The 12,139-nt window shown below is 47.0% G+C and overlaps 1 protein-coding gene across 2 annotated transcripts in view; it reads right to left on the bottom strand.

The window, feature by feature from the left end:
- Positions 1–12,139, bottom strand: part of ALS2 (alsin Rho guanine nucleotide exchange factor ALS2) — a 1,284,778-nt gene that overhangs the window by 798,707 nt on the left and 473,932 nt on the right. For both annotated transcript variants that reach the window (XM_078680222.1, XM_078680224.1), the window contains one exon: positions 8,026–8,206. In XM_078680222.1, the coding sequence (XP_078536348.1) occupies positions 8,026–8,206 (181 nt within the window). The remainder of the gene's footprint in view (positions 1–8,025; positions 8,207–12,139) is intronic.

Genomic DNA, 12,139 nt, shown 5'->3' on the forward strand with positions numbered 1-12,139 from the left:
TTGCGGATGTCGGGGAGGGCTATGCCACCGTCATACCATCCCAGTGTGAGTTTTGACAGAGCAATACGCGGGGCTCCCGCCCAAAGGAGGGTACGCTGAGCCGCCTCAATTGCTGTAAAGTAGGCGTTAGGCACCATGTCTGGATAATTTTGGAGGGCGTAGAGAAACCTGGGCAGCGCCATCATTTTGAACAAGGCCGCTCGGCCTAGTAATGACAATGGCAGGTCCTGCCAGGACTTGGCCTCTCGTTGGAGACGCCGTAGGGGAGGTTGAAGATTGCGCTCGTAGGACAGGGCCTTGTCCGTGGATATGAACACTCCCAGGTATTGGAAGCCGTCCTCAGCGACTGTGATGGGACAAGTGTCGGGGAGCTTCGGGGGGTTCCCGCTGAGGACGTAGAGATACGATTTGCTCCAGTTGATTCTGAAGCCAGAATTTTGACCAAAGCTCGCAAAGATGTCGAGGGCCGCAAGGATCGACCGTCGTGGCTTAGAGAGGTATAGAAGAATATCGTCCGCGTAGAGGGATATTTTGTCTTCCCATCCCTCCGCCCATTCTATTCCACGAAGGTAGACGTCATGTCTGATCCAGACAGCTAGCGGTTCAAGGGAGAGAGCAAACAGGAGAGGAGAAAGGGGGCAGCCCTGTCTAGTTCCTCGCTCTAAAGTGAAGACCTTCGACACTTTATTGTTCACTAGGACCTGTGCCAGCGGTTCCGTATAGAGGAGACGAACCCACTCCACAAAATGGGGCCCAAAGCCCAGTTTACGCAGGACAGCGAACATGTACGGCAATTCAAGGGTGTCAAACGCCATGGTGGCGTCCAGGGAGACCACAACCGCGTCCTCCTTCAGTCTATGGCGTTGTCCGATCACCCCGTGTAAGCGTCTGATATTTAGGGCCGTGTTTCGATGTGGCATAAAGCCTGAGTGGTCAGGATGTACCAGTGTATTTAGTATTGGTTTAAGCCTATTGGCGAGTGTTTTTGCCAGTATTTTGGGCTCCGCGTTGAGGAGGGAAATCGGCCTGTAGGAGGCACAGGATTCAACGGGTTTCCCCTCTTTCGGGATTGCCACAATAGTAGCAATGCGCTGGTCACGTGGCAGTATGCCGTCCTTTCTGCTGGTGTCAAACATGGATTTAAGGTGCTTACTAATAGTCTCGGGTTTAATCTTGTATAATTCTATCGGGAGACCGTTGGGACCCAACCCTTTCCCTGGTCGGAGTTCCATTATTGCACGCTGTATTTCGGCCTCGTGAGAATCGCCCCGGATTGATTATGTATTAGCGGCACGGTCTTCCTGGCCTGCTGCTTTTTGTCAAGCCAGGCGATAAGTTTCCCGGCTTTGTCACCCTGATCGTACAACCTTCCCATTTTATGTCTGGCTACCGTCTGGGCCTCCTGGGAGACCAGTGCTCTGTATTCCGCCAGCTTGAGTTGCCATTTGTGTCGAACCGTCCTTCCCCCTTTCTCGAGCGCTTCCGCCTCAAGCTCTGCCAACTCCGCCTCAGCTTTGGTGACTTGACAGCGCTGTTCTCGCCACCTGCCTGAGATGACTGATAGCGCTTCCCCCGTGACTACCGTTTTAAACGCCTCCCATACCGTGACAGGGGGGTCTACCGATCCCTCATTTTCTTCGAAATATTGAGTGATAGAGGTGTCAATTTTCCCCCGCGTGTCTTCATTCTGCAGGTGCCAGGGGTTTATCGGCGCCACGCACCCCTCCCTCCTGGTTCCGAATGTGATGTGCGTAGTTACCGGCGAGTGGTCCGAGATGCCTCGAGTCAGGAGTGTTGCCTCTCGTATTATAGTGTGGTGCTGCAGGACAGTGAGGATGTAATCGAGGCGTGAGAAGGAGTGGTGCGGCCCAGAGAAGAAGGTGAATTGGCTGGTCGTGGGATGCAGGTGGCGCCTTACGTCGGTGAGTCCGAAGGCCTCAAGAAAATCAGCCAACCATTGCTGCCCTTGGGGTAGGGCTCTGGAGGGCTGCCTATCCATGGTGCCCGACACCACCGAATTGAAGTCCCCGCCCAAGACCAACTGACCTTCGGGGAGGGATAGTAGCAATTTGCCCAGGTCTGCAAAGGCTTGAGCCTGCAAGCCCGGCGGGACGTATGCCGAAAGCAAGTTCAGTGTGTATCCCTCCCATCTGCCTGTGACCACCATAAAGCGGCCCTGTGGATCTGATTTAGTGCCATCTATATGGAGGGGCAATGAACGGCGTATGAGGATTCCCACCCCCCTGGAGCCTGAGGTGAAGCCGGAGTGTGAGGCGAGAGTGTATCCCCATCTGTTGAGGGCCTGGCATGTGTTACCCAATAAATGAGTTTCTTGCAGCATTACTATGTCTGGGTGGTGCCGTTTAATGAGTTACAAGACTATAGTACGCTTGAGTCTGGCCCCAAGTCAGTTTACATTCCAGCTCATTATTTTTAGGCTCTTCTCCCAATTCCTAGCCATAACCATTACTTTGGAAGCAATCCCTACTTAGCACTCCTGAACCAGTAAGGTCTTCATGAACATAAATTCTGTACGACCAAAACAAACCCAGTACTCCCCAGCCCTCCCCGGATCCCCCCCAGCAGAGAGACTCTCCAACTCCATTGCCCACCCTGGTTCCCCCCCCCCGAGAACTCTAACAGTGCAAACATTAACAGGCATATCAGACAGTTGACTCCATCCTCTCCTCCCCGTATCTTCCCCCCACATCCCGCCCACCTCTGCGAAAACAAACCCCCCCCTCCCAGCCCCCTGCTCCATGGGTTTCAAACTACCCACCACCCCAATTAGCAGAGCGCCTGTCGCCCAACCCTACCCCGGTGAGACACCGAGGAACTTTTAACTCGGGATTAACGTGGCCAGCTCCGTCCCGGCCGCCCTCCCGCAGCGTCCCAGGTCATTCGGCCCCTCAGGCCATGGGTGTAGAAGTACAATAAGGGAGCCCGTCCCATAGACCACGGGCAGGCCCCGCGCTGTCCCCTCAGAGAGCCCAGGCATACCAACAATCACACTGTATACATTACAGTCCGGCTTCTTCTAAGTCCAGTGTGTGCCGCCTCATCGCGCTGTGTTATCTCCGGGTGAGTCCCAGCGGGGACTATTCGACCTCGAACGCCAGGATCGTTGGCTCTGCTCAACATTCTCAGCTCCCCCCGTCGCCGACTCCGGGGAGGGGTGCCCTGTGTCTCGCCACTGTCCGCCGTTTTGCAGAGGGTGGGCCACTGCCAACGTTGTGTCAATCCACTCCTGTACTATCGCAGGCGAGGTGAAGAAGTGGGACTTGCCGCCATGTATGATCTTCAGTTTTGCGGGAAAGAACATCATGTATCGAATTCCGTGGTCCCGTAGTGCCGCCTTGACCCCTTGGAAGGAGCGCCTCTCCTGTTGCACCTGTAGCGTAAAGTCTGGGAAAAAACGAACTGTGGATCCCTCGTACTGTAGATCCCCATGTTGTCTGGCAGCCTGTAGGATCGCATCCCGGTCTCAGTAATTGAGTATTTTGGCAATAATTGTTCGTGGTGGGGCTCCAGGTTTGGGTTTAGGAATCGGGGCCCGGTGGGCCCGTTCGACAGTGAATATCTTGGATAGCCTCTTGGGTTTCAGGTGGCGAAGTATCAAGTCTTCGAGAAAGAGCTCTGTACTATCTCCCTCAAGATCTTCCGCCACACTCACCACGCATACGTTGCTCTTCCGAGCCCTACCCTCCTGGTCATCGAGTCGAAGTGCCATCTGCCGGTGTTGGTGGACAAGCTCGCTGACCCTGCGTTCAAGCTTCCTATCCGACTCCTGCAGGGCCTTAATGTCCACTTCGTTCGTTTTTGAGCGATCCGTGGTTTTCCCCAAGTCAGTACTGAGCAGGTTCACTTCGATAGTGATCTTGTCCATCTTCGTTTCAAGGCTGAAGCCAAGGGTCTGGATTGCCGCCATTATGGACGTCAGGGAGGGTTCCGCCTGCCCTGTGCCCTCCTTTGTTGCCCCCATGGCCTGCGTCTGCGTTTTGGGCACCGTGTATTGGTCAAGTTTATTGGTTTGGGACACAGTACCCCCTTTGGGCCGCATATTCGATCTGGTGCCCTTGGGGTCAGATGTTCCGTCACCCACCTTCTTGCGGGACAGCGCCAGCTCAGATCCACTCCCCTCCGCTGACAGACCGCAGCCAGTACTATGGGTACAGCCCAAGAACTATCGCAGCGTGGGGCCTACTGTCTGGGGTGCACTCTGTGACTCTCTGCCGTGAGCCCAAACCCCTCGGGTCTGCAATCACTCGCATTCGTCCCACCTGCCAGCCGGTGTCCAGTGGTCAAGCCGCCTCCACAGCCGTGGATGTGTGTCCTTCCTCTAGTGGGCGCCTACAGGCATCACTAAGCATCCGCAGCCCCCAGGCAGGCTATGGGTAGCGCAGTCCAGCCGTCTCCCCCCTCGCTCAGGTGGCAGCAGCGCGGGGGTTAGCAGCCCTTCTTACATCGAGGGTAGGCGCCTCACTGAGCTTCGCGTTCCGGTGTGTGGGCCTTCTGGTCCGCAGGGTCTCGCAGGCCGCCTCGTTAAGCTACCCCAGGGCACCGATATTCCGGCGCCGCTTCGGCGGCCACGCCCCCCATTTTTCACGCCTCTCAGGCCGCGGATTGCGGCAGGCCGAGAGCCGGGACCTCGATTAGAAGAGGCAGCGGTCCCCGGGCTCCAGATGCGAGACGCCGGGCCACCGCTGAGAGTCGCGGCCGCCTCACGGAGCCTCCGAGGGTTCTCCGAGTCTGTAAGAGGCTCCGAGGGATCACCAAACCCGAGGGAGCTGGGGGCTGCCATCAGAGAGTCTCTCAGCAAGGATTTGTTGCGGATTTGTCAGGGGAAACGGACGGTCCCGGCGGAGCTCGGGAATCAGGCGGCCATTTCCTACGGCGCCTGGCCACGCCCCCCATTTTTTGTTTTTGGGAATGGTGAACAGATCCAAAGTTGTAGTCCAGTACCTTGTGAAGGACTTGTGTGTGGGGTTCCCACATGTGAACTTGTTGATGCATTCTTTGAGCCGGTCCTCAAAGTCGTTCTCACTTCAGCAAGTGCTCTGCCAACAGGTGAATATTGTAGAAAATTGCCCAGTGCCAAATCTTCTGAGCTCTTGCAGAGAGATGGTGGGAGGGAGTGCTGCCCTGCTTATGGAGACGTACAACATGGCTGTCATATTGTCTGTCTTTATAATACTGGAGTACGTGGCAGTAATGCTTGCAGGGCTAGTCTGATGCCTTGAAGCTCCAGGTGGTTTTTACTTTGTCCCTCGTGCTCAAGGGTTCAGGTACCTTGGACAGTACTCTCACTGAGGTGAGCGCTATACCCTGTGAGAGATGCATCGATGGTGACCTGAAGAAGGACGTTCAGAAAGGGCTTTTTCGGAAACAGGTTCTTGCTATTCCACCAAAGCAGCGAGTGCTGACCAATCCCCTTTCGTCTGTGCCCACTGTTTTGTACAGGAAGTATGTGTAACCTGGTAAAAGTAAAACGGTAAGAATGAAGCCATCATCTCCAACAGGTTTAAGACAGTTCAAACATTATTAGGACATTGTGTCTGAAAAATAGTCGGCGGCAGCGGTTGGAATGCCATAATCCTCAGTTTGTTGGGGATTCTTTGCCTGGTACTGCATTTAAAACTGAACCGAGGAAGGGACAAACCTGCTGCAGTTTTTCAAAGCCTTTCTGCCAAAGTGGTATGGAGGCATGGTGCAGTGGGTGCCACTGGATTTCAAGTTCAGAGGCATCGATCCAGCCTCTTGAGTCTAGGGAGTCCCGCCTGGAGAAATAGAACCCCAAAATGTGGGAAATTTCTGGCTTGAATCAGGGCTCCATCCCACAGGAAATGTGCTCTGCTTCCGTGAATGTGCATTTTCGGGCCTTTGACTGACCTTGAAGTGCCGTAGAAGCATGCTTTGCTGACTGGGTCTTTGGCCTGGAGGCTGGCATTTGTTGTATCACTGGTTTGAGGAATTCTACTTCTTCCTTGATGTCAGCTGTCTCAGAGAAAACTATTTCTGGACTCTCCTATGCCTGACCTGACAGAATGCTGTAGGGCCTGGATTCCTCTTCTTCTGCATTAGCATATTTTCACCTCCAACAATTTGGACATCTCGGACAAGGCCTGTCTTTGCTTCCTGTGATGGGCCCACCCCTCCTTTCCCTACGAGATCTTAAGGTTTTCTTTAAGTGGAAGGCAAGGCTGGTTTCTCAGCAAGTCTCTATGTGCTCTGGGGAGAGGCAGGGGTCACCATACCTCATGATTATCACACCAGGGGCATTTCATATTACAACTAGGGCAGGGCTGGATGAGTTTAAGTTCCATACCCTTTAACTAGGTGCATTCTCCAAGAAGCAAGAGCAGAGACTCTATACTAATGGAAAATGGGGGTTTGAGGCATGGGTGCCTCATGGAGGAACAATCGCCGACCCACGAATCTTAAGTGCTGGCGTCCTGGACAAATAGTTTCTTAATCATGTTACTGTTGTTTTTATTGCAGATGAACGCAGAACTGCTGGATCAGAGAAGAACAACCAATGTGTTATCGTGTTGATTCCGGAGCAACGATCCTGAACATCTGAGCCTGATGTCAGAAGAAAACAATATGAGGTGGAGCCAGTGTGCTAGTGCATTTTAGGCCAACGGTGGAGTCACAACAGGTCTTGTGACTCAGACTTCTTCAAAGAAAAACAAGTTGCAAACATCCAGGCCCAACACTAGAATAGCAGGAGTATGCAGAGCATGTGTATGTAGAGCCAGTCATGATAGAAACATATTTACTCTATATTTATGTATTATAATTATAATCCAATAAAAAAGGCGACACTGATTTTATTTTGCTCCGTGCTTTGCATGCTGGACGTTCTTATCCCAAAGTATAATGCTCAAACTAGTGAAGTACCGCTGCTCTAATAGCCAATCAGGCTCCATAGCTAAGTATTGACACTCATAAAGCAATGGCTCAGTGTCAGGATTATGGAAAAAGATCAGATAAAACCCCACCAGAATTCACAACAAATAGAAACTGAAAACAAGAGCCCTTAAATATGTATACAAAATGCCTCCACAGAGGACAAAAAATAACAGCCAAAGCAGTAAGTGCCCTCTGGTACCAGTCATTCAAAGTCAGCAATAAGTCTCCTAAATGCAGAATACATTTTTAGACAAATGACAATTCTATTTTTTTTTCATAAATGCAATACTTTTGTCAAACCTCAGTTTGCCTGTTTCTGAAAATTCGGAAACTTGGGAATTTTTGCTAATTTAGGTGTGCCACTCTGGGCTTTTACATTGGGTAAGCACTACAGCAAATACAAACGATTGTGCCAAGGGAAGAACAACCCTTATTAAGAAATATAGGTTATAAATGAACTCCTACAAGTCACTGTGAAGCAAGAGACAGTGATCTGAACACGACCTGTGCTTCTCACCCACCTTCTGGCTTAAGAAAACTCCGCACAAGAAGGCAGTACTGATTAATCCAATTTAAGATTAATTCAATGAAAAAAACACGTGATATCATATGCTAGACGAACATTGGCACCAGCCACGACACTGCATATTCCTTAGATTCTTGTAAACTGATTAGTTGGTCAGCATTTTCTTTTGGGCCACCTGCACACTGACACTGTGAAAGAGCTGAAAGCAGGCAAAGAACATTAAGGCTGAAAGTGAATGTTCAGTCAATTCACCTCAGGATCTTTCAACTTGTGCTTATAATAATAACAACAACTTGAATTTAGATAATGTTTGAGACTACAATTCTGCCCCAAGTTTTGTGCCTAACAGGTTTCTCGATTAACCAATCTATCGCTACTTAATTTACCAACCTCAGAAGGTTCCTATCCTGTGTGAGGTTGCTGAAATGCAGACTTGGGACTTGTACATCTTATAAAGGGCATTAAAATCAAACACAGAACTGCACGCCATGAAAGCAAGTTCAATAACTTAGTATAAGGCATACATGGAAAACATTTTTTAATACCAAAAAAATAATTATACAACTTTCAGCGTTATGGATACTCACTCTGTGTAGCTGTCGTGAAAGAGGCTTGAATGCTCCAGAAGGACCAGACGCTTTGCTTCTTTTGAGCCATGTAGGAAGTTAGTCAGTGATGTGCTGTGCTGGCCAATCAGATAACAAAGTTTACTAAACTTGCTAGCCATATCCTGCAGCAGCTGGATGGCAGAGGCACTGCCAAGGTTATCTAGATGACAATAAAGAAGGCACATATTCAATACTTGTACAAACTACAGAAGATAAATATGTTCAACTAAATGAATCAGACTTAAATCCAAACATAACTAGTGATGCACTGATGTAGCACGGCAGTTAGGCACACATTTTTCCGTGATGCTTCACTAAATTCACATTACTGCCCTAAAGGTGAACTTCATACTTTTTGACATCATCTATAATGTTTGTTATTATTTAAATATAATGTCATCTATATCAGGGTTACTCACAGTGTGAGTTGTGTTGCAGTTTGAAGTCATAGAAAGAATCCATTATTATATACTGAAACTTATAATGATTATATAAATATTGACATAAATTTTATGTGTTACATATTTTATTTAGACAAATACTTCCTACAAAGCAATGTTAAAGCTACATCAAGTAAACACAATAGAAAATATGTTTTAGGCAGGATTATCTTCACTTTTCAAGCAACCTTTTCTTTTGATTATCACTTAAGAAATAAATGAAATCAACCACAATGTACAGTGTATGTAGACTCAAAGTCAAAAACAGCTTTATTCGATTTTGGTAGTAAAAATCATAAAAGCACAATAAGACAATAAATATACATTAGCATCATTAGTTCATTATGTGAATAAAATCAATTGAGTTAAAAGGAAAACATTTAAAAGGGAGAGGTACAGTAATTACCAGATATTTGTGTTAGGTTAATTCATTGAAATCCTGGATTTGATTATAAATTTTAAAAATGATGACACAAGGTACATGATCAGTTCATCTTCCAGCATTTGCAATTTCATTAGCGCTGTCCTACATTGCCTCAAACCCCAATTTTTTAAGATTGGCATTAGAAATCTTTTCCTTGGCAAAGTGTAAAATTTACAAAAAAGTATACAGTGTAGAGTGGACTGTTCTGAAACATCATCGCAAGGACATAATACCAGGTTTTTGGACCAACAGTTTAAGTGCGGAAACTTAATCATTCTAAAAAAGAGATGCCCCCCCCTGAATCTTGTCAATAGCATACGAGAATAACAGCTTTGCACCTGGATCAAGTATGGCTGGATACCCTGTCCTTGGAGAATCAAATTGTTCTCCATGACTGATGTTTTGCATTTCTCGTCCATCCAATGTTTGCTCTCTAGAAAATGCAAGCAGATGTGTTTCAGCTTCTTCCTAGAAAATGTTGCTAAAAATTCCGGGGAGTCAAAGTATTCTGTATGCCCAATATCAGTCAAAAATCTCTTTACATACCTAAACCAGGGAATCCTTGAGGCCCCCTCTAGACTAAGGCAATCCAGTATTACATCCCTATTCAGACTTGTCTCGTCAGTTGACCACACTTTATGCCACAGTAAAATGGGATCAACCTTAATAAGGTCTGAGATGTAGTGTATGCCTAGATCTTGATGGCACACAAGCGTAGAAGTGGACTGCGGGACGGCTAATAGGTAACGGAGGAATTTATTTTCGCAAAGCTGTATAATATGAGCTTCACTTATCCCCCATATCCCTGCACCATACATCGCTGTGGACACACATTTAGTTTTATATATGTCCACTAGTGCTGGGACTGGGCGGCCCCCCAATTTATTAGCAAAGTTTCGGACAGCCCCGATTGCTCTTGAAAAGGCCAATTTTCTTGCCTGCACTGCCGAAGACCAAGTCCCCTTTTTGTCGAAGTTAATGCCCAGGTAGGAGAATGTCTCTGTCGTAAGTATTTTTGAATCTGAGAGAAAGATCTTACATTTTAGGGTCTTCTTAGTAGTACAGCACATGGTGAAGGTCTTGCTTATGTTTATCTTTAGGCCTCTATCACTCATGTACCGTGAAAATTTAGTAAGTGATCTTTGGAGGCCAACTTGTGTCCGAGCCATAATTACTGCATCATCTGCATATATTAATATGGGGACTGGGGTATTCTTAATTCTGGGGTAATCATGCTGGTCTTCCATAAGGTGGGAGGCTACACTATTTATATATAAGTTAAATAGGAAAGGTGCAAGTATGCATCCCTGCCTCACTCCCTTTTTTATATCAAATTTAGAAGTGCATTCGCCCTTGTTCCCATACCGCACCCTTGCCCCAGCCCCCCTGTATAATTCCTTTATAAAATCTAGCAGTTTTGGTTCAACTCCCAGTGCAATAATATGGACCATAATTTATCGTGATTCAGATAATCAAAGGCCGAACTTAGATCTACAAAGGTTAGGAATACATTTTCTTTTTTAGCCGTTACGTACTTGGATATTATCAGCGCTAAATTCAGGCCTTGCTCCGTTGTACCAAGTCCTGCCCTGAACCCATATTGAAACTGTGAAAAGATACCTTGGTCTTCCACCCAGGACTGCAATCTATTAAGTATAACCCTCCCGGCGACCTTCATGAGTGAATCCAGTAAGGAAATTGGTCTATAGCATTTTGGATCCCTACGGTCGCCTTTTTTAAAAATGGGAATCACAATGGCCTCTTGCCATGTCTGAAAAAAAACATATTTATTACAGCTGTTTAAGACATTAGTTAAAAGTAGGGCCCATAATTCTATGTTGGATTTGTATACATCTACTGGCACCCCATCCGGTCCTGGCGCTTTCCCAGCGGCACTATTATTGATAGCCAGTTGGACTTCTGTTAATGAAAATTCAACATTTAGAGGGAAGGTTTTTTTGGGCCATATCAGGAACTCCATCTATTTGTTCTAAGCTCGCGGCCTCATTTAAAACATCTGCCTGGTAAAGTTCACTGAAATAGGTTACCCATGTGTTTTCAGTAATTGCCACTTCTATTGTGTTCGATTCTTTATCCACAAAAAAAGGGGCATTTACGGCCTTCCAGAACCCGATATTATCTTTAATCAGACAGGCTTGGTGTAACGCCTGCCAAGCTTCCTGCTTCAGCTCTCGTTTGCGATTTTTTACTGCATGTTGATAGGCAGTTCTTGCGGATCTTACTTCTGTCTGATTTCGTGGTTCCCTTTTTAAAGATGACATTAGGTGTGCATGTGTCTTGCTGCACTCTGAGTTGAACCATCTTTGTTCCTTAATCCTATCGTGTCTCTGTGGTCTTATTAGGAGTTTTTGAATTTCCTCCGTAATTATGAGGAAAGCCTCACTAACTTTAAGATCACCTGTTTCCGCAGTGAGGCATGTTTCGAATTCCCTCTGTTTATTTTTAAAGAGGTTTGCAAGGAAGGCTGTTGGTTCTACTTTATTCCAATTTAAGGAATATCCATTCTTCTTTGCTAGGCTTAGTTTGTAACTATATAGATTCTCTGTTAAATTATTTGCTTTGCCCTGAGTCCTGGCAAAGAAGAGAGATAAGCTACTTGGATAATGATCACTCATTGCTAATTCACATATATTATAGTTGAGAATGCGACTGGAATGCCGCTTAGATATTAAGGCAAAGTCTATTATAGATTTACATCCCCTCCCAATGAATGTTGGCTTAAAAGGGACCGGGGGGGGGGGGGGGGGGAACATAGTTCATTTATGAAGTCCAAATCTAATTGAAATATTAGGTCATTAAAATAGTTGCCCAAGATTGTATGGGAAAAATGTGCACTAATATCTTCTCTGCCTGAGCCCAAGCCGCAGATATTCAGGTGACTATGTGGATAAAGACAGGAATTAAAGTCCCCCACCCATATGACACAACTGTCACTTGTCTGATTTTCTTCAATGGGAAAGGTCCTCTAAAATATTGCTAATCTCTGCTTTGGGGATATTATTATAAAAATTGACCAAAACTATTTTTTGGTTTCTCCTATCCGTCATCTGCAATATCTGATGGTATTCGGAGGTTGGTTCAAATTTAACTGCTACGCCACTTAAGAGATTTGATATATAGGTACAAAGACCCCCCTTGTTTCTTCCCCTTGCCATGTGCGTAGCGGGTGTGTGGAAAGTACGGTAGCCATTTATATGACTGTCCTCCG

Source organism: Lissotriton helveticus, chromosome 3_1 (assembly GCF_964261635.1).
Source record: "Lissotriton helveticus chromosome 3_1, aLisHel1.1, whole genome shotgun sequence".
In the NCBI taxonomy this organism is placed as follows: Eukaryota; Metazoa; Chordata; class Amphibia; order Caudata; family Salamandridae; genus Lissotriton; species Lissotriton helveticus.